At 35.4% G+C, this 27,364-nt stretch overlaps 4 protein-coding genes across 7 annotated transcripts; 1 reads left to right on the top strand and 3 right to left on the bottom strand.

Annotated features, from left to right (window-relative positions):
* The first annotated feature begins 770 nt into the window (after positions 1-770).
* Positions 771-3,856, top strand: LOC133285046 (protein NRT1/ PTR FAMILY 6.4). The gene is made up of 5 exons (XM_061482203.1): positions 771-824; positions 927-1,047; positions 1,145-1,362; positions 1,471-2,018; positions 2,863-3,856. The coding sequence occupies exons 1-5, from the start codon at positions 822-824 to the stop codon at positions 3,722-3,724; spliced, it is 1,752 nt and encodes a 583-aa protein (XP_061338187.1). The 5' UTR covers positions 771-821; the 3' UTR covers positions 3,725-3,856.
* Positions 3,857-3,942: 86 nt separating this feature from the next.
* Positions 3,943-6,013, bottom strand: LOC133285076 (uncharacterized). 4 transcript variants are annotated; one of them, XM_061482234.1, is made up of 4 exons: positions 5,866-5,997; positions 5,685-5,741; positions 4,397-4,596; positions 3,943-4,304 (listed from the first exon to the last, which is right to left on the bottom strand). In XM_061482234.1, the coding sequence occupies exons 3-4, from the start codon at positions 4,586-4,588 to the stop codon at positions 4,173-4,175; spliced, it is 324 nt and encodes a 107-aa protein (XP_061338218.1). In that variant the 5' UTR covers positions 4,589-4,596; positions 5,685-5,741; positions 5,866-5,997; the 3' UTR covers positions 3,943-4,172. The 4 variants fall into 4 exon arrangements, with proteins under 4 accessions (XP_061338218.1, XP_061338217.1, XP_061338216.1 ...); XM_061482233.1 differs by having other exon boundaries at positions 5,685-5,745; positions 5,866-5,988; XM_061482232.1 differs by lacking the exon at positions 5,685-5,741 and having other exon boundaries at positions 5,866-6,013.
* A 2,741-nt stretch (positions 6,014-8,754) lies between these two features.
* On the bottom strand, positions 8,755-11,704 carry LOC133285045 (homeobox protein SBH1-like). Its single transcript, XM_061482202.1, has 4 exons — positions 11,459-11,704; positions 10,959-11,208; positions 9,278-9,507; positions 8,755-8,952 (listed from the first exon to the last, which is right to left on the bottom strand). Exons 1-4 carry the CDS (start codon positions 11,702-11,704, stop codon positions 8,755-8,757), a joined length of 924 nt encoding a protein of 307 aa, XP_061338186.1.
* A 12,391-nt stretch (positions 11,705-24,095) lies between these two features.
* Positions 24,096-26,973, bottom strand: LOC133285068 (plant UBX domain-containing protein 4). Its single transcript, XM_061482222.1, has 4 exons — positions 26,507-26,973; positions 25,173-25,458; positions 24,708-24,803; positions 24,096-24,608 (listed from the first exon to the last, which is right to left on the bottom strand). The coding sequence occupies exons 1-4, from the start codon at positions 26,971-26,973 to the stop codon at positions 24,201-24,203; spliced, it is 1,257 nt and encodes a 418-aa protein (XP_061338206.1). The 3' UTR covers positions 24,096-24,200.
* Positions 26,974-27,364: the final 391 nt, after the last annotated feature.

Here is a 27,364-nt window from a genome sequence, read left to right on the forward strand (position 1 = left end):
CAAGTTAAATCTCGTGATGGCCGAGAACATTTGTAGTAGTCCTGGCACACCTACTCCTTCCACTGAGGAGCTGCCACTTGTAGGGAAAAAAAACAAAATTTCTCTTTCTTTCACACAAGCAAGTCAAAATATACTTAATTTTCATTGGTTTGGACCACTGAATCATAGATGGGCACAGGGCATATTAAATATTTGCGTGATGGCCTATGTGCATCTAACAATCTTTGATTCTTTGGGCTGCATTGTAAGTCTAATCAGTACAACAAACCAAAGCTTTTCAATTAGAACTACAAAATTTAAAATTGCTCCTGCAATAAACAAAACCTGCCTAAATCTACCATATATATAGTGGTATATTGTCAGCCGTAGATTCTATGCACCTTCATTCAATTGTTCATCATGACCATTACTTCATCAAGGATAAGGGATAGAAAAACATGGATTTTGGAGATGCTTTTCTTTTTCCAATTGATCAGTATGACTGTGACTTCATGATGGTAAGTTAGGAGATAAATTAGGAATGCAAGTCCTATCACTTTCCAAGTCTTGTTATCGTTAGGCCCGTACGGCCTAAGCCACACAACTATAGCCTATATAACTCCAAAAAACATGCAACACAAAATTGCAGATTCAGCACTTGAGACCACTCATCACGACAACAAGTGGACCTATTGCAAGCTGCTTATGTGCATCTTCTTATCAAACTCTTTGCCAAGACATAGCTGTCTCTCTGCATTTCCACACACCACTTTGTATTTGGAGCTGAAACACATAGACATTATCAAACTCTCCGGAGTTATCCTTCCTACCAAAGATACAACATGGTATATTAACTCCATCTTCAAGATATCATGTGTAATTGTTCAAAGCTTAAACTATGTAAATGTCTAAATGGTTTGGCCTTTTTTGAAACCCCAATTTTATAGGTTCTGGCTGCAAGTAATGGCGAAACAGAAGGTGTAGAAGAAGTTGCTGGTGTGGATTTTAGAGGTCACCCTGCTGACAAGTCGAAAACAGGAGGATGGCTAGCAGCAGGACTCATCTTAGGTACTTCTCAATCCATTGAAATTTTGAGTCATATTTTCAAGGTTGAACTTAGAGGCTCTTATTTGGCTCCTACATATGAATACCTTTTTTTATGCAGGTACTGAACTAGCAGAAAGAATTGTTGTTATGGGAATATCCATGAACTTAGTGACCTACTTGGTTGGAAATTTGAATCTCCCTTCAGCTAAATCTGCCACCATAGTTACCAATGTTTTGGGAACTCTGAACCTGCTTGGCCTCCTTGGTGGCTTCTTAGCTGATGCCAAACTTGGCAGATACCTGACTGTTGCTATATTTGCAACCATAGCTGCTCTTGTAAGTTTAAAGCTTTGAATATATTGATACACAATTCTCTCATTTTTGGTTTACTAGCACATAGCAGCGACCAACTAGTTAGTTCTCTTGTCATTTCTTTTGCAACAGGGAGTGTGTTTGTTAACTGTGGCTACAACCGTATCTACCATGAGGCCCCCTCCATGCAATGATGTCAAAAGACAACACCATGAGTGCATTGAGGCCAGTGGAAAACAGTTGATTCTGCTATATGTAGCACTGTATACCATAGCTGTGGGTGGTGGAGGAATAAAATCTAATGTCTCAGGTTTTGGATCTGATCAGTTTGATATAACAGACCCCAAGGAGGAAAAGAAGATGATATTTTTCTTCAATAGGTTCTACTTCTTTATCAGTATTGGCTCCTTATTTTCTGTGGTGGTGCTGGTGTATGTGCAAGACAATATAGGAAGAGGGTGGGGATATGGAATTTCAGCAGGTACAATGTTGATTGCAGTTGCTGTGTTGCTTTGTGGTACGCCATTCTATAGATTCAAGAGGCCTCAAGGGAGCCCTTTAACAGTTATATGGGGAGTATTAGTTTTGGCTTGGAAGAAGAGGAGGCTTCCTTTCCCTTCACAACCCACCTTTCTCAATGGTTACCTTGAAGCCAAGGTCCCACATACTGAGAGGTTCAGGTAAACTATATTTCTCTTTAAGCATTGAATATGATTAATTTAACCATGATTTTATTTCTCTTCAATTATTGAACATCAATTACAAAGATTTTCTCTTCTTGTGGTCCTGATAGTGATGATTACTTTCACGGAATTTTTTGGTGACAAAAAGTGTTTTTATTGTTTTTTAATTTTTATTTTGTCTTTGTAGAAAAGGACAAATTTTACTTTTGATTGGTAAGCACACTATCAAAAAGCCATCAAAAGGGAATCTAAGAAAAAAAGAAGACAAACTTATTTGCACACCTGTATATATACACCAATTCTTCACACCTGCTTATAAGATAACAACTGAATCCAATTAGAATAATCTAAACTTCAACTAGATTCAGTCTGCACCCACTTCAATCTTCCAAGTTCGAATGGACCACCAATGGCTATATACAATTGTATATGCCTATGTACATATTCAAGAGCTAGCGATACAGGAAGCCCAACATTCCTGTGATGTATTTTGGCCAGAATGTTACTGTGAAATGGAAGTTAATTATTATCTGCGCATCATAACATTTTCTATTACGTTCCCCGCTATAACATAGTTTCGTCATTTCCTATAACATCATCTTGGTTCAACAAATGTCCATAGGCATGAATTGATTATTGGATGAAAACTCTAGCAACGATTTATAGTTTATAAGGTGTCATTCATATTCTACGAAAACAGTACACGAAAAAGAAATATTGTAGGAAATTAGGAGATTTAGTCTATTTTCATTCAAACCTAGCCGGCTAGACTTGAAATTAAATACCAAAGATTTCACATAAGCTAACAGGTATTTTCACTGCATGGCAATTTTTCTGGTAGGTTCCTTGACAAAGCTGCAATTCTAGATGAGAACTGCTCAAAGGATAGAGCATGGATGGTTTCCACAGTGACTGAGGTTGAGGAGGTTAAAATGGTAATCAAGCTCATTCCCATTTGGTCTACATGTATCCTCTTTTGGACAATCTATTCTCAAATGAATACCTTCACCATTGAGCAAGCTACATTCATGAACCGAAAAATTGGATCTATAGTTGTCCCATCAGGATCTCTATCAGCTTTTCTCTTCATTACCATTCTCCTCTTTACTTCCCTAAATGAGAAACTCACTGTGCCCTTAGCACGGAAACTCACCCACAATGTCCAAGGGCTCACAAGTCTTCAGAGAGTTGGAATTGGACTCATTTTTTCCATTGCTGCCATGGTGGTTTCTGCAATTGTTGAGAAAGAAAGGAGGCAGAATGCAGTCAAAAATCATACTACAATAAGTGCTTTTTGGCTGGTCCCTCAGTTTTTTCTAGTGGGAGCAGGGGAAGCATTTGCCTACGTTGGACAACTGGAATTTTTCATCAGGGAGTCACCAGAGAGGATGAAATCTATGAGCACTGGACTTTTCCTAACTACCCTTTCAATGGGTTACTTTATCAGTAGCTTATTGGTGTCAATCGTGGACAAAGTAAGTAAGAAAAGATGGCTCAGGAGCAATCTGAACAGCGGCAGGTTAGATTACTTCTATTGGCTGCTTGCAGTGCTGGGAGTACTGAATTTTGTACTTTTTCTTGTCTTAGCAATGAGGCATCAGTACAAAGTTCAGCACAACATAAAGCCTAATGACACTGCCGAAAAAGAGCTCGTGAGTGCAAAAGATGTGATAATTGGAGTTGATGGAAAGGAAGAAGCATAAGATATAATCTTCCAAAAGTTCTCATTTTATTTGGCACTATGTATAGTGTGGTGTGTAAGAACTAAATACTACGCCCCTGTTTGTTAATTTTGGGTGATTTGCAAAACATTCAATTTTAATGAAGTCAATTGTTACGTACTATAAGCATTGACAGATATATAAAACCCTAACTAAATTGCAAGTTTCGTTTCCAAAAGAAATAAGCATTAATAGGACAAATGATTCCCAGATTGAAGATATAAATAAAAGAAACCCTTGATAGCCTGGTTTCATAAGCAGATGCCTAAATTTGACTAATGTCATTAGGTGAAAAAACTACAACATTATGGATTCGAACTAAAACATGATCTTCAAAGCAAGAATTGATCCATTTGAGGCCAAAGCTTTTAACTTTGGCATTTGATAGTTTTAGTAGTAAGGATAATATCTTAAAGAACACCGCAGACTATTATAAAGAACCAGTAGCCGAAGGAGGTTGGTGATTTATGATCAATGGAGGACGTAGAGCTCGGTGTTCTTCCACCTTCTGTTTACGGGCCTTGTACATCTCCTCTGTCTCAACAACGACTAACCTCTTGACCTGTATGGATTACAAAGTTTACCAATGTTAGCATACAGAAAAATAAGTCATTTCAAGCAGAAAATGCACTTGTTTAGAGCTTGTGTTAAAACCTGTTGAAGCATTCCCCTAACTGTAGGTGTGTTCCATCGCATGACAGTTCGATTGCACTTGCGCAGGCGTAGTGCTTCCAGAGTGCGCCTATGGAGCCTCCTGGTCCCAGGAATGCCCCTCACCAGAGTTATATAGAGGTTGGGACTCCAATCAATTGGGACACAGGCCTTGTATGCCTTGAATGCATTCATGTCTTCAACTTGAAGTCAGAACAGCATTAAGATTAGTCCAGTTAATATTATTTTTCATTATATAACTAGATAGCCTAATTTTATAATTATGAATAAAAACAAATAGAGATAAATTCAAATAAAATTGAGAGGCAATCAGTTGAGATGGGAAAAGAATCAAAATGTATATACTTCATTCAACTGCATGCTCTAAATTACTTGATGCAAGCAGAACAGAAAATTTTAGGAACACAATTGGGTAAAACACTAGCTTCCATACTAGAACACATTGAAGAGACTGATTAAACAGTTACAAAGATATAATGAAATAAAAATGTGAAGGGCAGATTAGCAGCCATTTAGAAAACCTCCTTGCCTATAATAACAAAGAAACATGAACAGATAATAACATGAACAGATTAGCAGGCATTTAGAATACCTCATTGGTTATAATATAATAACATAGAAACCTGAACAGATAAATAATTTGGTAATCAAGGATTTTAGGTAAACTAACTTCACAACTCATAAACATAATATATCAGATAACTTATAAATAAATACCATAACATGGAAGAAAGGTCGCTACAACTCTTAAAAAGTAGAAAAATATCACCTAGTCAAATCAAAGAGCAAAACCAAAGCCCCAAGTTCTTATAGAGAGTCTATTTTTTTCTGTGTATCCTTTTTCGTTGCATTTCTATTACATACATTTAAAGAGACTAATGCATATCTAGTAGATAAGCTGTATGTCATAACACTGCAATATAAGACACATTTTAGCAAGGGCTTTATACCTCTAAGAAAAATAGTGACCTAGTACAAATGTCATTATAGAAATTGGGTGATATTAGTTTAAACTGTCAAGAAATATAAAACATTAGTTTATTTCCCAAAAGTTCAGACAGTCCATTCATCAAATAGGTTGTAGGCAAGTATGCATATGGATTAAATTCCTCAAAGTCCTTAAAACCCGCCCAACACAAGGCATCAACTATCGTTCAACATGATTAAGGGAGACTCAATCATCGATACAAACTAGAACATGATTACAGATTCAACCCAAATTCAAGATTGGAAGCAAAAACAAATATAAGAGGAAAAAGCAAAAATATACCCGCAAATAGCCATTGAAAGCAGAGTAAGAATAGCCGAGAAGAGAATGATTCAGATTCTTCCTTCACACGTGTAATGTGAGATTAATTATAATTAATTAGGTGGGGATCCTATGGTTTTGAATGTTAATAGCATCATATCAATAATAAAAAATGAGAAAAGGGGTTGTCGTGAGCTAAAACCTTGAGAAGCACAAAAGCACAAGCTTTGAAGTGTGAAGAACAACTGCCAATCGCTGATTAGAAGTAATCGGCGGGAAGAGAATGAGGACGCCGACGATAGGGTTGCAACTTGCAATTGGGTAAACACAGACTTGTCTTCAAAACTTGAAGCCCCCCCATCAAAACGCACAGTTTTGGGGCCGTAAAGAGTATTTTGTAAATTCTCTGATTTTGAATAAAGAATAATTTTTTTTTTATAGCCAGAATAAAAAATAAATTAAATCACATAAGTTTATGTTATTTTAAGTGAAATAAAAAATAAATTAAATGAAAAATAAGAACTGTTGAATTATATGTTGACTTTAGCATTCATTTTTTTTCCCTATACTTAAATTGGAAAAAACAATTTTACATATGCTGTATACACACAAGAGTATAAATATGAACATGTTTCACTATCTGATTCTATAACTAGTTTCATTTGGTGTTTTGTAACTTTGATAACTGTGATTTTAAAATATGTGGAACAGATATTTTCTAATTAAAGCACGGTGAGAACAGATGATTTCCATACTTTTATTAAATTATTTTTTTACTTTTTTTTCTCCAATGACACTTTTCTAATCACTCTTTCTTTATAAGTCCCATTTTTTTTATACTAACTTAAAGGGATACCTTCCATTCTATGTTCGTTGTCTCTTTGTGTGAGTCATATTAACGAGCATATCTTACAATGTTACATATACGAATGGGTGCTTCTTTATTAAAAATACGATTTTTTTAAAAAAATAATACAAAAGTGGACGGATACAATTTTTTTTTTGTCATGTAATTGGTTTCTACAAACGTTATAAAATTTGACCAAGAAATTAAAATTTTAAAAAAAACTCATTTGTTCTATCTTAATTATTCTAAAATTACTTTAAATAATTAATAAATAAAAATTACTTTAAATATGCACTACCTTCCTATACCTATAAACATTAGCTGGATAGATATTTTCACAAAGGATTTAATATATCTCATCTCGTGAGAAATAAATTTATTTCTTACATATATATATAAAAATATGTGAGACTCACGTGAGTTTATGTGAAGAGAAAATAAAATAAAAAATTAATTTTTTTATAATATGAAAAATATTAAACCCTTTCACAAAATAACGTAAATAGTATATGAGATTTATTATTTTTATGTTACATAAGAAAAAAACTTATCTCTTGCACACACAAATTCAAAATGGGTCCCACTTTACTTTTTTGCTCTCTTCCTTTGAAAGTGGATTCCACTTATACAAATGAGTCAGCATGAGATAATTATTATCTCCTACTACATAAGAAAATTATTACCCATATTATATTGACATTTTCTAAAAAATGTTAACTGAAATTGTAGATTTAAATGTTCGAGCACAATAATAATATAATATGGAAAGCACTCCTGTGATTATTAATTAGTACGAATATTAATAATTTTTTGAGACATGTCACATCGAAAATAGTGACACGTTTGAAAACTTAGAGATCATGTTCCAAAGCTAAACCAAAAAGTTAGGGAACTTCAGTGTTTTACAACTAATTAGTGCTCGATGCCCGTAATTTATATATCCTAGCTAAAATGTTAAAAAAAATTGTAGGAAATGGATCCTCTCATGTAAAAAAAAATGATCATGTGATCATGTTATTTAATCACAATCACTTATTTAAAAATTATACATTTTTCTTTATCTTATCTTACCATCAATGAATGATTGTGATCAAATAACATGATCACATGACCACCTTTTCACACGAGATGATCCTTTCCCAAAAATCTATGATGCACGAACACTAACACGGGACACGAAATATGCTAACACGTTAATTTTAAAAAATAACATATTTTGACATATTGGGACACATTTTGATATTAAATAATATTTTTAATATATATAATATAATTTGTATTTAATAGATATAACAGTTCATAATAAATCATATAACCAATCAAATATTCAAATTTCATAACATAAATATAAACAAAAATAATTTTTCGTACCATGTTAATTTTTTATGTCAAATTTCATAACAAAAAAAAATTAATTTATAAATAATTTTTTTTATTGTTAATTAATAAAATAAAAATAAGACTAAAAAAAAACCGTACCCAAATATTTACCACGTGTTAGAAAAACATGTCAAAAAATTAACCACGTGTCCCAAAATATTGACCGCATATTGAAGCGTGTCCGACCCGACCCGACCCGACACGCACAATTAACCAAAAAAAAAAAACAAGTCCGTGTTTCAGAGAAAAAAACTGACGGAGATATCCGGAAGTGTAATAAATAAGAGTAGTATGATTGTAGAATAATTAGTTAAGAGCTTTTGAATTACAAAAAAGAAAATAAGATATAAGATTCAATGCCAGAAATGATATTTTAGATTTGGGTAAAGTGTGTGTCATTTTAAAGGATGTAAAGTTATGTCATTTTAAGAGAGAGAAAGAGATAGATAAAAGAGAAGAGAGAGTTGACAAAAAAAAATAAAGGTGTGGGTCTCACTTCTCTGTGAGAATGAAAGAATATAAGTTGTGTCATTTAAAAGGATAAACACTTTTTCCTTTAGATTTTTATAATACTATAACTAGTTAATGCTTCCACTTAGAAAAGGGAAGTATATAGCACATTCATAACTTTCCGTAATGCTTCATATAAATGGTACAGATAATAGCATGATTACATTCAAGCTCACTCAAACAGATGCATTTCAGAGATATATAGCGTAGAATTTTCATCCTGCTTTCTACAACTTAAAGCAAAGCATGCATCAAGGAAATATAGCAGCCTCATGCATGACCTATGTTTACTTAAGAAATAGATAGGGTTTGGGATACAAGCTTTAGAATATTTTAGTAGAGGATTTGATTGGGTTAAAGAAGCATAGGCATGCCATCCATGGGAAATGGCTTGCACATAACATTTTCCATGTAATAGTTAGTTGCATCCATCACAGCAAATTGCATATCCTCAGAAGGCTTCCAATGGCGTTTTCTCTGATTGATGAACCAGTTGTTTATCTGCTTCAGATCTAGGCCTGTGGATTCAGCAAGTGCTTGCTTTTGGGATTCCTACATGTTCACCCCATCACATAAACCATAATTATCATAAGATTAGCCATATGATACAATAAACTAACCTTCTATAATTCACAATTACACATTTGGTATTCATCACATCTAGGTTGAAATTGCAAAAGCAATGTATATATATCTCAAAATTAAAATAAAAAATTATTAATAGAAGCAATAAACCATGCTCAAATGTTCTACATTAAGGAAAATATATAGGAATCAAGGTATTGGAAATGTGTACATTTATCAAGATATATCATGAGAAACATTGCAAAGTCATGATATATATATATGATTTATAAAGGATGTACAACTTAGTTACCGATGGGTAAGGCCATTTGTAATGCCTGTTCCACCAATCTAGTAGATGTTGTCTAGCTTCCTTTGGCAACTTTCCATTCTTTTTCTTCTTCAAAAACTCCTTCTTGAGGCTTCCAAGATAGCCACTATACTTGCGCAAAAGCTGGAGTTTTAGTTCCCGGTCTTCAGCTTGAGTATCTAGGTTGTTTTCATCCACATCAGCCTCATTCTGTGAAGATGATTCACTTTGGCCTTTCAAATTCCCACAACAAAATATAAGAACTATCAGTAAAAGCATTTCATACAAATAAATATCAGGGCAGAATATGTCAGCTCTGGTAATCATGTAGAATATTATTATTAGAATAATATGAAACTCAATAAGTAGCTACTATGAATAATGTATGAACCCAATGAAGCAATATTTATTTTCTTGAAGGGTCCAGCCAAGTAGAATCTAAAGACACTTGTTAAGGAACTAGAGAATAAAAAGTAATTAATAAAAAGTATAGCATTTAATACATTAGAAACTTTACAAACTTCACTTTTAATTTAATACTTAATTTTTAAAACTTTAACCAGTGCCCTATGTATTTGCCCTTCTTGAATTATCAAATGAATTACATTACCTAAGGAGTAAGGAATGACAAATACAAGTCCCAAGTAATTACATTAACAATTTCTTTATAACACACTAATTAAATATATCATTAAATTGGAGAAACTAGCAAAGAGACTTGCAACTTCCTTATAAGCATATAATTACTGAACCTTTGATATATCAATGCTTTTACATAATGCATCTAATCACTTATTAGATAATTTCATATCATAAACTGTTGTAACAAAAGGACTATGACAAAAAAAGGGAACAGATTGACAAGGAAACAGATGACAAAAGAAAATAAGACAAGCAGTTTCCTTTTTCTACCAAGTTCTTAAAGGACTGTGAAAAGAGAGTCTCTTGCATCTAAATGAAGCGAAGGAATTAAACAAATGAAAGAATGACTAATGCCTCGGAAGAGATGACAACACACTGGGTATATGCAAAAGAGTAGAGCAAAACTAAGGTCACATGAACAAAAAGAGAAATCCCTACAAATATTCAGAAAGCCATCAAGATTATCAATCGGTCACTTAATTAGGAAGCATTGAGGATCCGAATAAACTTGTCATCATTAGAATGATAAAGCAAAATCTCATTTTCTTGATTTCTTCTGAAGCAGAAATTTGGACTCATAATCATTTTCAAACTTTTTGACCTAGTTCAAACACCTTGGACCCATCTTCTTATTCACAATCTTACAAATGACTTTAAAGTTTTTTATAATCTAGTTCCTTTAAAACTCTAATCACACTATTTATGATGAGGAGGGTCATCTGACTGACTCTTTTAACTTATTCAAATAAATAAATAAATAAACAATCAGGGGTATCAAATCATTTTCATCATAGAAAACACACTTATCCAGTAGACGCAGGTGCCCTTTTCATTGGTATGAATTGAGTCATCAGTGGTGTGGTTATCATTTCTCTACCAATTTAATATTTAATTAATACCAATATTAAGCTTTGAAGAACATTGTTTCTGAAGATCTCTGAGCAGTAACGAGCAAGGTGATCCCTTCGATCAAGGCTATTGTTAGAGCTCTTATCATTAGAGATGTGTAGGAACAAATAATGATTTAATTGAGGGTAATCACCAAAGTCTGTTGAAACTGATAGAGCTTTAAGCTGACAGTCAATTCTTGAAAAGAAAAGCATGGCTTCTTTGAAGGGTTTTGTGATCTCTTGTTCATACTTGACTAGCATCTCACAATAGGCCTCCATGAACTGATCCAGTGCTGGATCTTCACCTAATGAACCTGTTCCTGTCCTACCTGATGCATTTAAGGCTTCACATTTTGCACATGATTCTTCTAAGCTAGCCACAACTTCAGGAGGTGCTCCAACCTGTGCAAGTACTCACTCCAGTCACACCATCAGAACAAGCAAAGCATGAAAATAAACTAAAATATAAAAGATTCTAGCTTTCCATTTCATTGATCTAACTCAAAAAAAAAAAAACCCATGAAAGAGAAATAAGCATGGTTTGAAGAATAGCTGAGTGTTATAGCTTACAACTTACAAGAGTGCATGATCGATCATACGGGAAGTTTCTCTTAAGAAGAAAGGTAAAGAGAAAGATATTACAGTTAGTCACCTTCAAGCAATTGATGTAAGAGGACAAGAGACGAGGAAAGAGAGGATGTGCCATGATTTTATCCCTCGCAGTGCAAGTGTTGGTGTGGTCATGGTGGCTATAGTTACGATCTTGAGCCATGTTCAAGGAAGAAACCCTTCGATCATTGTTGCTGAGAGGAAGAGAAAGAAACTTGCTATTAGTTTCAATGTTCATCATGTCCATGGAAGAAAGGCCACTGCAACTGTTCCCTCCAAACCCTATCATAGTTTCAAAGTTATGTTAACCCCAAAGGAAGCCCTATCATATAATGAATGCATTTTAGAGATATAATACTTAATAGGTGTTTGGGTTCACACAACTTCCGAGTCCCCACCTCACTGTTTCTCAAAAAGAGGAGTGCATATAATTGTGTAGAGAGTACTCCCGGAAATGAAGCTAAAAAATTTGAGTCTTTTTGTAGAAAATTCCAAAGAGCCTAAATGGATAGTCAGTCAGAACAATAGGGATTTTTGGGGTTCTTGGCCGGTAGTCTCTATAGACTGTAAAAGGTGGAATCAGATTCAGATTCAGATTCAGTCCTTCCTTGGAAATGTGTAGTCTACCTTCTTACTTCTGTACATCAACAGTTCCTTCTTAATCTCATTCTCAGTCTCTCACAACACATAAACACAAACACTCTCAGTGCTGTATGTTAATTGCAGGTGAAGACAGAGAGACTACACACAGGGTTAACGTGTGTCTCTGCAACTTAACTGAGAGTTTTCCTTCCCAATGAAAAGATGAATGAAACTCTCAATAACTCACCTCCTAGGTCTTTGCCCTACCACTGATCATGTGTACTGTTCATGCGTACTATATTGTTGCCTATCTCACCCTCTCAGATGGAAGAGTGAGAAAAAGCACTTCACCGATTGAAAATTTGAAACACAAAATCAATATTTATAATATTAATATTTAATTTGTTGATGCAGGAGGATTTTATAAAATATTATTATTTACATTAAATTTCAATTGTTAAATTTTATTTTTGCATTCCGAATGCCCAATATCAATGAAAAATGCTTTCATTTGGTCCCAAAAATCAATGATTAAAATTATTATAAGATTTTTTATTTTTATATCGATGTAAATGATCATATCCCATTTCATTATCTACTTATATATTTATTATCATATACTTATAGGTATAAATTTTTCTGGGATTATTTTGTTTTCATGACTTTTTATCTTGTAAGGTGAAATTAGTGGGTGTTTGATAGGGAAAATTGTAACATGCTCCAAGATCACGATAGTTCTCTCATTAAGGGAATGACACATATTTTTTCTTTATTTCCTTTCTCTCTTCTCTCTCCTCAATTTCTCTTTCACTCTCTCTCCTCCACTCCACCCAATAGAATTCCAAGAAAACTGAGGTTGGTAATCTTATTTATCTACATTTGATACGAAATTTCTAAAATTTAAATTTTCTAAAAAGATCATCTTAGAATACTGTTAGAGAATAATATAAATCATTAAAAAGTCTCTTACCCAATACCTTAAGGTTTTGGGTTGAAGTGGTTCTTAACATGGTATCATAGTTTGAGTGATTACAAGGTCACAAGTTCGATCCTCACTGCTTCCATTTTAAAGTGGAATTAAAATAAAAAGCACAAAAGGTAAACTAAAAATTGGGCATGTACAATATCCACACTTCAAGCCCATAGGGCTCTTGTGTGAAGGGATGTGTTAGAGAATAATATAAATTATTAAAGAGGCCCTCACCCAAGCGCTTGGGGCCTCTTTAATGATTTATATTATTCTCTAACACGCCCCCTCACACGAGAGCCAACTGGGCTTGAAGGGTGGATAATGCACAGGCTCACCTACCTGTGTTAAGAAAATTCCACGAGAGAAAGTGGGGGGCAGTGAGGATCAAACCCGGGACACGAGGCTCTGATACATGTAAAGAACCACTTCAACCCAAAACACCTTAAGGTGTTAGGTGAGAGTCTTTTTAATGATTTATATTATTCTCTAACACACCCCCTCACGCAAGAGCCCTTTTGTGCTTTTTATTTAATTTCACTTGAAAGTGGGGGGCAGTGAGGATCGAACTCGTGACCTTGTGGTCACTGAAGCTCTGGTACCATGTAAAGAACCAATTCAACACAAAAGCTTAAGCTCTTGGGTGATGGATGATTTATATTATTCTCTAACAAATACCATCCAGTGTTTTCATGGCAAGAAAAATTTAACACAATCAAACATAACATCAAGAAAATTAACTCGACATTTGCGGGATATTTTAGTCTACCAAACAATTTCTTGGTAATATTCTAGAAAAACTCATTTTGGCCAACTTAAAATTTTGGGTTGAAATAGTTCTTTTACATGATTTCAGAATCTCAGTGTCACGAATTCGATACTCATCACCGCCTTACTTTCTTATGTGTGCAAGTAAAATGTATATATATAACGTGTGTGTTTAAATAGCACATTAATTTAAACGTACACACTCTTAATGTGTATTATATTTATATTAAATTGATAAATAATTTATTAAAAAAATTAAACTTTTTTTTTCATTATATGGATCACGTATAAAGATTATACCATGTATTTATATAACTACGTACTGTTTACACATAAAATAAATAGTTCTATAAATTACTCGATAATTGAACTATTTAATATTTAACATTACATCAAAATATATACATTTATGACGAATTTGATGGCAAGCATTGGAAAACTGAGTGGCTTAGAATAGCGGAAGCAAAGTGCAAAACCAATGTTGGTGATGGGTAATCAATACTCTTTGCTTTGGTTTTGCAGAGGGCGTGATTGAAAGGAATCGAGCATCAACCGTCCATCCACACCCATCAACCATGTGATATTCGCTTGGTGTGATTTTGGGTCTTTATCTCTGTCTGTGTCTCTCACACACATACACACCACTTTTGCTTTATTTTACATGATGGTATTGGTATATATTAGCTAGCCACTAGGATGGTGGGTTAAACTTTAAAGAGAGCAACACGACACCGTTTTTTGTAAATTGGAATCCATGCAGAGACATAGATATGTCAGAGGGGTCATATCAATCTAATCAAATAGTGGGTTGGAAGAGGGAAAGAGAGCCAAACCCACATTATATAGATGTTGTCCTCTTTGTGGGACACTCCCAGCGTCGCTTCCTTTCACTCTCTTACCATTGCCTTTCTATTAACGTTACCCTACACGAATCATTGACTATTTGACGCATCGTGTTGGGGCATTTTTATTTTTATTTTTATTTTTCAAGAAAACAGTGTCATGTAATGATAGATATTTTTAAATACTTTCGAAAAGAAATTACTTGCACGAGATATTGTTACAAATTACAATCGAACACTTTAGGGTGAAAATATAAATTAAAGAAAAAAAAAAGGTGAAAGAGAACAGATTGTTTTCCCAGCTAATGTTTGATTAGAGAGATAAAAAAAAGAAAATAATTGAGAGGATCTAAACTTTTTAATTTTAGTTTTTATGATAAAATAATAAAGAAGCACTTAATTTAGGAATGTCAGTTGAATTTAGAGCTGCACCAATGCAGTTATTTTTCCAACTTTTAGAGGATCCGTATCAGAAAAGAATATGCGTTTTAAATAAAGTTGTAATTACATATATTAGTCATTCTTTATTTTATTTTATGTTATTTCGCTATGAATATGTCAATTAATAATTTAATTTGGTTGATTTCGGTATTTTTATTTTTATTTTCTTTTTCACTCCAAATGAGACAATATATTTATTAAAGCATATGCAAATAAAGTATGTACAAGTATTATTATTTAATTTTTATTCCCAATAATTCATCATTATTTATTGAAAAAGTCTATTGATTTTGCAAAAATAATTTGTTTTCTTGCCCTTCAAAAGGTGGGTGATTTGCTAGTTGATTTTGCCGGAATGCTTGCTCCACCAGTTTTGGCTACCATGGTGGAGGGTACACGTAAAGTCACGAGAATGCTTAAGTTAGTATACGAAATAAGGAAAAATATACTTTTACGGTGTAAGAGAAAAAAAAATTCTCCTGCGTATATATTAATTTTCGTGTTACTTTTTTATTTTAATTTTTTATAATAAATGAGTCCCACATATAATTATCTCTATTGCACGAGAGAGTTCTTTCCTATTGTATCAGATCAATAAAGCAAATAATAACAGTTTATACTGTAACAGCGGTGACGTTTTTGGCTTGGTGGGTGAACCAAGAAACACAGATACTATATGGGACATAAATGTTACAAAATGTAGTAAAAAATATTTAAGTATTCCTACAATGTTTAACACGAGTACGTAAACATCACAGATACTGCACGGTACCATAACTTATTTTCCCTTGTTATTGATATGGTGACAGTTGGAATTCTCTTATTTTCTCAGCCAAGCACTCAATGTCATGTGGTCCACAGAATCTCCTGAATCAACGGTGAATCCTTTCCTCAGGAATGTCATGATGTCAAAGTATAGGAAAAAATTGAATTCTATTCCAAGACATGCATGGATATTAAATTCTTTAGAACTTATTATTACTAATGTATGTAGGATTTACTGGTCGTATACATAAAGTAATTTGCACCTTTTCTCACTTATAATTAACATAATACTGTCATATTTTTAAGAAAAATAAAAAGATTCAAGATGCTGAGAATGTCAATGTGGAGAAGTTTTTTTATTGTATCAGTATTGGAGATAGTGTCAAGATGATGGCTATACGACCATATTGAATCATTTGTTAGATTAGTATTGTCTTGAATTATTTCCTTAACTAATTCAACAAGTCGCACACACAAGAGGTTTGGGATTGAATCCTCATATAAAAATAAAAAACTAAGTCAGTCTAGCACCTGAAAGATGCAAGACTAAATCCCTCGAACCGTTGACGGCCACCTCGGATCCTTCTTACACATTCTTATGCGCCACTTCCTTTTCTATGCGTGGTTGTCACGCGTCACCTTCCTCCGGTGTGTGCGGCAATTTTCGGCAGCCGTTCGTCGTCGACCAAGGACAGACAAGGTTGCCTAGCCATCCTCTATCCAGTCTTGCCTTCACCTCGTTCAACCGACATCGTCTGGGTTGCGGGTGTGTGATCTCATTTCGTTCTCCTCTTTTGAAATCAGAAGGGAGTTGTTGTTGTTCATTCCAGATCGGGTCAAATCGCGTCCACCATGGTTGTTATCGTTTTAGACCTGCTTATGTTCCTCTTCAAACGAATCACCACTTTCGGCAAGTTTTATGACAGACCCACCACTACTCACGCGGAGTCTGTTCTATTTTGACTTGACCTATGGCTAATTCTAGCTCATTTATCCTTGCTCAAGATGTTCTCGGCTCACGATCCCTCGTTCCACTGCTACTGTTGTGCATACGGGTAATACCTTTGTTGGTTTCACTCACAATTTCTCCGTTGGTCATTGGATTCTTGATTCTGGTGCCTCTGATCATGTTTATGGTAATAAGTCTTTGTTCTCATCTCTTTCTACCTCTAGTTATTTGTCTGCTATTACTATGGCTAATGGTTCCCATGTTCAGTCTCGTGGGATTGAAATAGTACATCTTTTTCTCTCTTATACTATTGATAATGTGCTTTGTGTCCCTGGTTCACCCTCTAATCTCATTTTCATTAGTCGTTTAACACATTGTCTTGATTGTCTCATCTCTTTTACCAAAAATTCTATTGTTTTGCAGGACCGGAGTTCGGGGAGGACAATTGGCTGCGGATTTGAGTCCAGTGGCCTTTAAACGCTCTCCAGCTACTCTCATGCTCATTCTGTATTAGATTCTCCACTCACTATTCAAGCTCATCTCGATCATCCTAGTTTTACAAAGCTCCAGGAGATGGTGCCACGTCTGTCCAAACTATCTATTTTGCAATGTGAATCGTGTCTATTCGGAAGATATATTCGCAGTTCTTTTCCTGATAAAGTCAATCGTCGCGCCTCATCTCCATTTAGTTTGGTTCACTCTGATCATAGGTGTTAAACGAACCAGAGGCCTTTGGCCCAGCTTATGAAGGCCTGAGCTTACATGCCTAAAATTGGTTGTCGGAACCAGACTTGTACTTGTATAAAAGCTCGTTTAATAAAAAGGCCTCGAGCTCCAATTGAAAAGCCTGACCTTAGAGCCTCTCATGCTGGCCTGGTATATTAATTTTTATTTTTATTTTATACATTTTATACTACTCATAATAGTCTTCTCTCTCTCTCCTCAACCCATTTCACTCTAAATTATTGTTTAAACAGACTTTTTGAATGATTTTGTTCTATATTATATTGTTTTGATATACATTGAATTTACGAATTTTTTGTGGAATTATTAGTGCTGTTAATCGTAAATTTTGTTTGGATAAATTTTTGTTGTCTTATTTTTTTTAACAGACCAACAGGCTAAACCAGACTTTTAATTTTTGTATATAAGTCAAGGCCACAGGCAGATAATTATATTTATAACAGATAACAGACTATGCCAGGTTGACATATTTAAACATAGATTTAGCCTTTTTGAATCAAAGCCCGGCCCGGTTTGGCTCGTTAATACCCCTAACTCTGATGTTTGGGGGCCTAGTCATACTAAGTCAACTCGGGAATATAGATATTTTATCACATTTATTGACGATTATTCTCGGAATACTTGGTTATTTTTACTGAAAAATCGCTATGAGTTATTTTTCGTGTTTCAACAGTTATAAGACTAAGATGACCCAACTGAGCGTGAATAGTGAGTAGATAATCTAGTACAGAATGAGCATAAGAGGAGCTGGAGAGCATGTAAAGGCCATTGGACTCAAATCCCCCGCTAATTGTCCTCCCTGAACTCCGGTCCTGTTTTGGTTCTTCTTATTCTGTTCATGAACTCGGCCCTAATCGTGACAAGTTGTCTGCTAAATCTCATAAATGTGTTTTCCTCGGTTACACTCGGACACAAAAAGGTTATCGGTGTCACTCACCCAGTCTTCATCGCTTTTTTGTCTCAGCGGACATTACTTTCTTTGAACTGTGCCATTTTTTGGCTCCACCTCCGCTCCTGGTAACTCTGTTGATACTCTATTTCCTTTATACTCTATTCTAGTTCAATATATCCCGGCACTAGATCCCACAACACCACCACCTACAGTCACTTATCTAGATGTCCTGGCACCAGATTCCCTTCTCCAGGTTTATCACCATCGGCCACATCAACCCATACCCTAAGACACTGACTCTGTTGTTAATGAGGCTCCTGTGGACTCAATTCTGTTGTCATCAACTCCTGCGACTTCGGTCCCGCCTTCCGACATTGATCTACTCATTGCTCCTCGGAAAGGTGCTCGTGAATCTCATACTCCACCCAGGTATTTGATAAATATGAGTTATCATCGCCTTTCTCCATCACATTTTGCTTGCCTCTCTTCCTTGTCTTCCATGTCTGTTCCTAAGACTATAGGTGAGGCATTTTCCCATTCCGGATGGCCACAGGCTATTATTGACGAAATGTGTGCACTTCACAACAGTGGCACTTGGGATCTGGTTCCTCTTCCCTCTGAAAAATTTGTTATTGGATGCAAATGGATATATACTATCAAGGTGGGTCCTAATGGACATGTGGATTGTCTCAAAGCACGTCCGGTGGCCAAGGGATACACACAAGTGTTTGGTGAGGAATATAGCGATATCTTTTTCCTTATGGCAAATATGACATCTGTGCACCTCTTTCTTACTATGGCTGCTATCCGTCGTTGGCCCCTCGATCAATTCGATATCAAAATTGCTTTTCTCCATGGTGATCTCGCAGAAGAAGTTTATATGGAGCAACCTCCTGGGTTTGTTGTTCCAGGGGAGTCCAATCTAGTTTGTTGACTCCGCAAATCTTTGTGTAGTCTCAAACAGTCTCAACGAGTTTGGTTTGGGAGGTTTAGCACCATTGTTCAACATTTTAGTATGACTTGGAGTGAGCTAATCACTTAGCTTTTTATCGCCACTCAGACTCCGGATCCATTTAATTGGTGGTATATATTGATGACGTTGTCATTACAAGTAATGACCATCAAGGCATTGCTCAGGTAAAACAACATCTCTGTCATCATTTTCAGGCAAAAGATCTCAGAAGACTTAAATATTTCTTGGGAATTGAAGTGTCCTAATCCAAGGATGGTATTGTGATATCCCAGATAAATATGTTGTGGACATTTTTGAGGAGACAACTCTATTAACAGCTAAGCTCGTCAATACTCCTATGGATCTTATGCCAAATCAGGAGAAACCATTTTCAGATCCAAAAAGGTATGAAAGATTAGTTGGGAAGCTGAACTATCTCACAGTTACTCAACCAGACATCTTGTTTGCAGTTAGTGTAGTAAGTCAATTCTTGAATTCTTCTTGTAGATCTCTGGATGCAGTGATTGTATTCTCAAGTACATCAAGTTTGCTCCAGTAAAGGTCTCCTCTATAAAAACAAAAGTCATACCAAAGTTATGGGTTACTCAGATACTAATTAGGCAGGTTCCATATTAATAGAAGATCCACCTCTAGGTAATGTATATTCGTTGGAGGTAATTTGGTTTCTTGAAAAAGCAAGAAACCAAAGTGTAGTTGCCAGATCAAGTGCTGAAGCAAAATATCGCTCTATGGCCATAGCCACCTATAAACTCATCTGGTTAAAACAACTACTGAAGGAACTCAAGTTTGAAGACATTGGCTCAACATCGCTCATTTGCGATAATCAAGCTGCTTTGCATATCGCTTCCAATCTAATGTTTCATGAAAGGACCAAGCACATTGAGATAGACTGTCATTTTGTTAGGGAAAAAGTCCTCTTAGGATATATAGTCACTAATTTTGTTAATTCAAATGATCAGTTTGCTGATGTAACAAGTAGATTACATATGTAACCAGCTTGGTGCATATGATCTACATGCTCCAGCTCGAGGGAGCGTGTTGTAAATAGTAGTTTAGAAGTCCCACATCATGTAAGTTTCTTTGTAATTCTTTTTCTTTCAGTTATATAATAGAATCTCTGTTGTGTAGTTGAGACACACGGATTACTCACAAGCCTCTCGGGTCCTGATATTCAATCAGGATCATAAAATTTTTTGAAAAGCAAGTTAGTATTTGTGTTAACTTTGTCATTAAATCTTGTTGACTATTTAAAAATTCAACATCGAAGAGTTTAGGAAAAGAATATAAGCAAAGTTTAAGCCGAACTTTAGGGTCAATTTATTAGGGGTGTTCGCGGTCTGGATTGTATCGATTTTGAAGCAAAAATCATCTGATCCAATATCTTTGGTTTGATCATTTAATCATCCATTCGGTTTGGATATTTTTAAAATCTGATTCAATCCAATCCAATTTTATTCGGTTTAGATTGGATCGGTTTTTGATTTTTGATTTTTCGAAAAGCCTAAAATTTCAGTCACACAAATCACTAGCTATATCAAAATAAAGCCATTTAAAATTATAAACTGCTGAAAATTTCAAATCTTCAAACTAAAACAAGTCTAAAAACTCATGAAGAGTTAAAATAAATTTATAAACAATGAAAGATTAAAACAAGATAGTTTGCGATCAATAACATCCAAGATTCTAAGTCTACAAAACAACAAGATTTTAAGTCACCATCTTTCGAAAATAATAAATACATAATACATTGGATCGATTTTCACCAACCAAATCGGAAACCGATCCAATCCAATTAAAATATGCTTTTTTTCACACGGATTACTCACAAGCCTATCGATTTTTCGGTTCAGTCACTGCAGTTTAGGTCGATTGATGAACACTCCTATAATTTACACACCCACCACCAATCAACAACGTCAATTATAGTGTTTCATCCTTAGTTTTCTTAGAACTTGGATTGCATAATAACTTATAATAACTTTCTAATAAGATTATGCTACAAGGACAGACCAAAAATACATTTGCACACAAAAGTAAAATTCAATCGGAGATAACAATAATAGTGTAATAAAAACATGCAGGGGGCGTTTAGTAGAGGAGGAACTTTTTTTTGTCCGAGAATCACGATTTCTAAAAATATGGTGGAAAATTGACTTTTCCGGGAATATTACCAAAAAACTATTTGGTAGGTCAATATATTTTCAGAAAGTTGGGTTAATTTTTCTGATGCTATGTTTGGTTGATTATAAAATAGTGATGGGAATATTAGTTAATTTTACAAAAATAACCTCACCTCTATCGATTTATCCAAAGACCCAACCAGAGGAAACAGTAACACAATGCAAGCCAAATTTTTCAGCCACTTAATTTACATGTCTTCAATTCAAATAATGTGTTGCTGCATAATATTAATTAATGTATATCCTTAAATAAATATTCATAAATTATTAGTAGGTAGAACGGAGGGGGAGCCTTGAGTGCACCACATAGTTCACCGGCGATGGAAGAGGAGAACAAATAGCTATTTCTGCTCATGTTCCTTTCTCCTAATGGTGTATTGAAGAAAGAAATAATGCTTCCTCTAACTCACTTGGTATTGAAGAAGAACTGCAGGGTGAAGACCAATATGGTTAGTGCCATAGGTAATTGGGTCTTGACCAGGGGCAAAGACAAAGCGGTGGCAGCGGTTACGTGGTTGAGGAGCTGTGCTTTGCTTAATGCGCCACCAGAACCATTTTGCATAGAAATGGAGTAGGAGAACAAATGCAACCACCGTAAAGAGGAATATTACAGCTACCACCATGATCTTGTCGGTTATCTAAACTTTTTCAGACTCACCAAATGTGTCACTTGACCCTGACTTTGCACCCCCGCCCAACAAATAAATCAACAACCCCCCTCGTCCTCCAGCTCACTCGGTATTGAAGAAGAATGAAGAAGAACCCAACTAAAGAAGAAGAACAAAGAAGATAAGGCAGGGTTAATTTTGCCCCAGAAACATAGCTCAAGTTTCCCATCGGATGGGATTCTCAAAATACCACCCATTATGTGATATTTTTAGTTGTCATTTTTTCTTCATAATAAAAAATCCTGGGAATTTTTTTGCAATATTTATACGAAATGTGGATAAATTTGATTCCCAAGCTCACTTTCCAAGGATTCTAAAAATTTTCCTTCTACTAAACACCACCCTAATGAAGTGCAAACAGTGATTTCCTCAATAACAGTAGAGTTGTTCACATTATACGAAAGCACACTCTTAATTATTTATTATAAAGATCAGCCACTAAATTATAGTGGTAACATTCCTCTAGCTCACACAAACTGCTCAAGGTTGACTTCATTATTTCAGAATGCTAAAATTACATAATAATGAAATTGTAGGGAACAATGCTAGAATTACGACATCAGTAGGCTACCAATGACAAAAGACTCATTTTAATGGATGTCACAAAAGCCAGAAATTTTTTTCTCCAATGTTGCTATACGGTGCTCTGAATGGTGTATTGAAAAAAGAGTACAAAATCTTTGAATTCAATGCAGAAAAGGGACTTATGCTCAGTAAAGACAACCATCTTACATTGAATCATGATTTAAAATTAAAAATAAACACCCACGAGGAAACTTCAATAATGCAATGCAGTAATGACATTGCTATAAGCTTTTAGCTAGATGAAAATATAATAGTTTATTTGTATGTTATTTCTGGTGTAAGATGGAGATAACTTTTTATATTCTGCATTCAGATAAAAATGGGTGGGTGACCTTTGAGGAGAAAAGAGAGAAAGATAAAAAGTGAATTTCATCAACTTTCATGTGAATGCATGATGAAGTTATCTTCACCTTACACCAGAAATATTAATTCTTATATCTTAAGACCATTTTAGGTAACATGTTTAGGAAAGTTTTCAGCTAGAGATATTTTTCCAACTATCTCAAGTACTAATAAGTCAGGGATAAAGCTATACAAAAAAAAAAAAGTCAGGGATAAAAGTAAATCATATCATATGATCGGTAATAAGGCAAGAGAAAAAACGACTTCGGTCTATATTACCCCTAACAAAAAGATTCAAAAGGGTCCCATAAAGCGGAACTAAACCATATGATCGGTAACAAGGCTACGATTGAAATAAAACCAAGAGACCTTCTTGAAATAAATAATCAACAAGGGAGCAAGTTTCTCTTATATGAATAATTGAGAAACTCACCCTCAATCTCGAGTGGCTTCTAATTCTTTCCACACTCTCCCCCCCCTTAGCAGATCCGTCGAAGCTTGGATCGTTGCTTTGGATTTTCCGCCCAACACCACAGCTGATGATCCCGTGCTTGTTTAAGAAGATAGAGAGAAAAAAAGTACCAATAGAGTGAGAGAAAAAAGGGAGAATTTGGGAGGGATAGGGTTCGCGAGAGAATTTGTTGAGGATAGGATTTGGGAATCCAACATTCGAGACTTGCCTACCTTGTTCGAGAGTTGCTTTGGGATTGCTGTAACTATGTACCGAAAGCGGATATATTTTCAACAAATTTACAATATGTGAATTTTGTTATTATTGTCCCAAAAGGGATTTAAGTGATACTATTATTAACCAAAAAAAAAAATTCAAATTAATTTTAAAGTAATTATTCATATAAATGAATAAATATTTTTAAAAATAATTTTTCTAATTTGGCTTCAATATATTTTTAAGATAATACGATTTTGATTTGTTTCAAGCAACATTTCTCTTCATGAAAGCAATTTGGAACGGAGTATGCTAACGACGAATAATTTTGAAATTCAATAAAAGTAAAAGTAGATCAATTGATGTTAAGCATGAACATAGTAATTTCAAGCTGACTGGAAATAAAATGGGGTAAACAACCTACAATTTCTGGATAACAACTGAATTGGCTATTCCAGCTTGCTCTATAGTCTGGTCCCAATCAGTGAGTTGTTTGGGAGGAAAACCCATTGTCTGCAGTTGGTAACTTCTTACTCCACCAGGTCTAGATGCATCAATGAACGCTCGAACATCTCTGATTGTATGGTGGTGATTGAAGCGAGCAACCATGCGTGTACCATCAGCTAACCTTAGCTGGATTGATGTCACTGGCTGTGACTCATCTACAACTAAACCCATTGCTGGCAATGGAGCAGTGTTTAGTGAAGCAACAATTGTTTGAATAGGTTCACTGCTCGCACCAGCGACTTCACTGCTGGAGCTGGAGCTGCTGCTACCTAAAGTCCTTCCAACCCCCTGGAAAGGAAGATTGTTTGGCTTCACTGGTTCCTGTATATATATTGTCACAAAGAAAAAGGAAAGGTAAAAACCATACACGAAAGAGAAGCAAATACAAAGCTGATGAGCAAATATAAGAAAAGGGCATACAGGGTAGTTTTCATCCTTCCTTGTGAGGTTGACCTGGACAGAAGTCCTTCGATCTGTCGGTTCAAGCTCTTTGGGACACTCAGACTTCTTTATGCTCTGTGTCAAGTTAAACTAATGATAAGCATATAATACTTCTACTAGAAAAAGACATTAATAACTGGGTAATAGTTTTCTTATGTTGTAGAAGATATGTATTATCTCCTACACACTCATTGGTGCAAGTGGGGTCCATTTTTAGGGGAAGAGAGAGAAAAAGTAAAGTGGGACCCATTTTGAGTTTGTGTGTGTAGGAGATAGATTATATTTTATGCAACATAAGAGTAATAAATCCCTTAATAACTTTCACAAGTTCCAAGTGGTGAAAGTGATAACTTTCAGTAAATTTAGAAGGTAAACATTAAACATACAGAAATATGAATAAATACCTATCACAAAATTTTGAAAACAAACTTCATAGCAAATTACCTCCAGAAATGGGTCATTTTGTGGATCACCCAACCTCCTTAAAGGACCGTCATTGACAGAGAACCCATTCCTCCAAAAAGTAATATTGTGTGTAATTACATCGGTAGGCTGAGGAGCAGTTGGCGGCACTGTCTCTCCAGAAAGCAATCTTGCGGTTCCAGTAAAACTTTTTGGCCTTGAAGAGTTTTGAGGACTTTCAGTAGGTACATCAACAGCTGACTGTCTCGCTTGATCAAAAATATCATCCACACTGTTTCCTTTGGTAGGATCTTGGACAAGCATGCCACTATAACAATTGAAACAACAGGTCAATTTCAGCTACGCATGCAAAAGCCACACATAGATGTGAGAAGAATTTTTCAAGAAAAAAAGCACACATGTCAAAAACAACAATCTCATCTAAACTATATGGAATGAAACTAGCAATATAGCCACTAAGAATGATTGATAAACTTCCATTTTTCCATCACATTATAGTACCATGCAGGAAAGGAGAAGTCTTGGCACAAAAACTCAATTCATATGATCAGCTGCGCCTCTTGCAAATGTGGTAAGGCTGCCTACTATAGACCCACAAAATGAATCTCAACCATCCCTGGACCCTGTGAATAGGGGACCTTTATAACAGTGGACTGTCCTTTATATAGTATCAAGCAATTCTTAGGTGCCATAACTAGTGGTAAGCAAACCCATAATTGACAAAGAAAGCACGTGATGCAACACATTGGATAAAGTAAGTCAAAAGAGTTGATATTAGTCGTAGAGACTAGCCAGCCAAATTTGTCATCTTAGTGAGTTAAGCCAGAATGAGCATCTTTTGTTCTGTTCTGGACTGGGTCCCTACCTGGACCGATCACTTGACAAGGATTTTGAACTCCAAGTCAAACTCTGAAGTATACTCTATATACATAGATGCAGCCCGAGTACACACTTCTAAAACCCTAATTTCCCATTCAGTGCATACACACCACCACACCTTGGCTTCAAGCCCCAGCATTCTCACTCGAACACCTTAACCCTAGCTGATCACTAACCTGCGGATCTTCAACATCAAAATACGATCGAACTTGTTCCAATACATGGATGGGCATAAACTCTCTTCTCCGAACAAGACCATGCATTGGATCCCATGCTCTCACAATTAAATGAATAAAATCAAGCACCATTCATCTCTCACACTGATATTAAATAATTTAACCACAGGCGACTAAAATGCAACAAAATCATTAGCGAACCAAAAAAGAGGGGGAAAAAAAATCAATTTTCATTATCTATGTCCACCGAATCGGGAAAATATGAGAAAGCGTAGAAGGAGTTCGTGAATCAGGAGATACCTTTTCTCACCGCCAGTGTAGTACTCCTGGGGTTCGTCAGAATCAGAATCAGAATCATCATCATCGCGAGAGGACCGTTTCAGATCACCGAGGGTGCGGATTCTACCTTGGCGGCTCCCGGAGGGTTTCTTACCGAGAGCCCTGCGGGATCGGAGCTCGTAGGGGGCGCGGGAGGGTGAGGGTGACGGCGACGGAGACGCTGATGGCGAGGGATAAAATTCCGGGGAGTGGGTTTCGGAGGGAGAGGAGTTGGAGACGGCGTTGATGGGGGCTACGACGTCGTCGTTTTGAGGGATGATGGTGTTGTTGTCTAGGAAGGTTGAAACGGCGGCGTCAAGGTCGAAGTTGTGGCTCTCCAAGAAGAACAAGGCTTCTTGCTTCGAAGACGACGTGATCTCACAGAATGAGTCGATGAGGGCGGCGTTGGCGTTGGCGTTGCCATTGGGATTGGGATCCTCTGTTTCCATTGCTTCACACTATCATTCCCCTCCATCATCTCCCACCTTATATTCCACTCACTAGGCCTGGGCGGGCCGAACCGAACCGTCTAAAAAGATTACGGAGATGTATTGGATTAAGATTTTAAAAGATTTTTGTAAAATAAAAAGCTTATAGATTTTAAAAAATTATTCAGAATTGGAAAATGTTTAAAGATTTTTTAAATTTTTTTACATTCAAGATCTCATACGATTGAATTTTAAAGATAGAATTTATAAGATTAGAAAGAACAATATGAATTTTTAACAAATATTAAAAATTACAAAAGTCAATAAAAAGAGTTAACAAAGAAATGCAATGATATTAATAAAATAAGTAAAACGTAATATAATTTTCTCAATTAGTAAAATTCATGATAAA

Source organism: Gastrolobium bilobum, unplaced genomic scaffold (assembly GCF_033153095.1).
Source record: "Gastrolobium bilobum isolate Gb01-03AN ecotype WA unplaced genomic scaffold, APGP_CSIRO_Gbil_v1 utg32371, whole genome shotgun sequence".
Taxonomy (NCBI): Eukaryota; Viridiplantae; Streptophyta; class Magnoliopsida; order Fabales; family Fabaceae; genus Gastrolobium; species Gastrolobium bilobum.

Coding starts and splice junctions, on each gene's coding strand:
- LOC133285046 (XM_061482203.1), top strand. Junction 1,363..1,470: donor TTGCAACCATAGCTGCTCTT/GTAAGTTTAAAG, acceptor CTTTTGCAACAG/GGAGTGTGTTTGTTAACTGT. Junction 2,019..2,862: donor CCACATACTGAGAGGTTCAG/GTAAACTATATT, acceptor TTTTTCTGGTAG/GTTCCTTGACAAAGCTGCAA.
- LOC133285076 (XM_061482232.1), bottom strand. CDS start 4,588: ATGAATGCATTCAAGGCATACAAGGCCTGTGTCCCAATTGATTGGAGT. Junction 4,305..4,396: donor TTAGGGGAATGCTTCAACAG/GTTTTAACACAA, acceptor TAATCCATACAG/GTCAAGAGGTTAGTCGTTGT.
- LOC133285045 (XM_061482202.1), bottom strand. CDS start 11,704: ATGATAGGGTTTGGAGGGAACAGTTGCAGTGGCCTTTCTTCCATGGAC. Junction 9,508..10,958: donor ATCAGTTTCAACAGACTTTG/GTGATTACCCTC, acceptor GGAATTTGAAAG/GCCAAAGTGAATCATCTTCA. Junction 8,953..9,277: donor ACAAATGGCCTTACCCATCG/GTAACTAAGTTG, acceptor GTGAACATGTAG/GAATCCCAAAAGCAAGCACT.
- LOC133285068 (XM_061482222.1), bottom strand. CDS start 26,973: ATGGAAACAGAGGATCCCAATCCCAATGGCAACGCCAACGCCAACGCC. Junction 25,459..26,506: donor TACACTGGCGGTGAGAAAAG/GTATCTCCTGAT, acceptor CAATTGTTATAG/TGGCATGCTTGTCCAAGATC. Junction 24,804..25,172: donor AAAATGACCCATTTCTGGAG/GTAATTTGCTAT, acceptor AACTTGACACAG/AGCATAAAGAAGTCTGAGTG.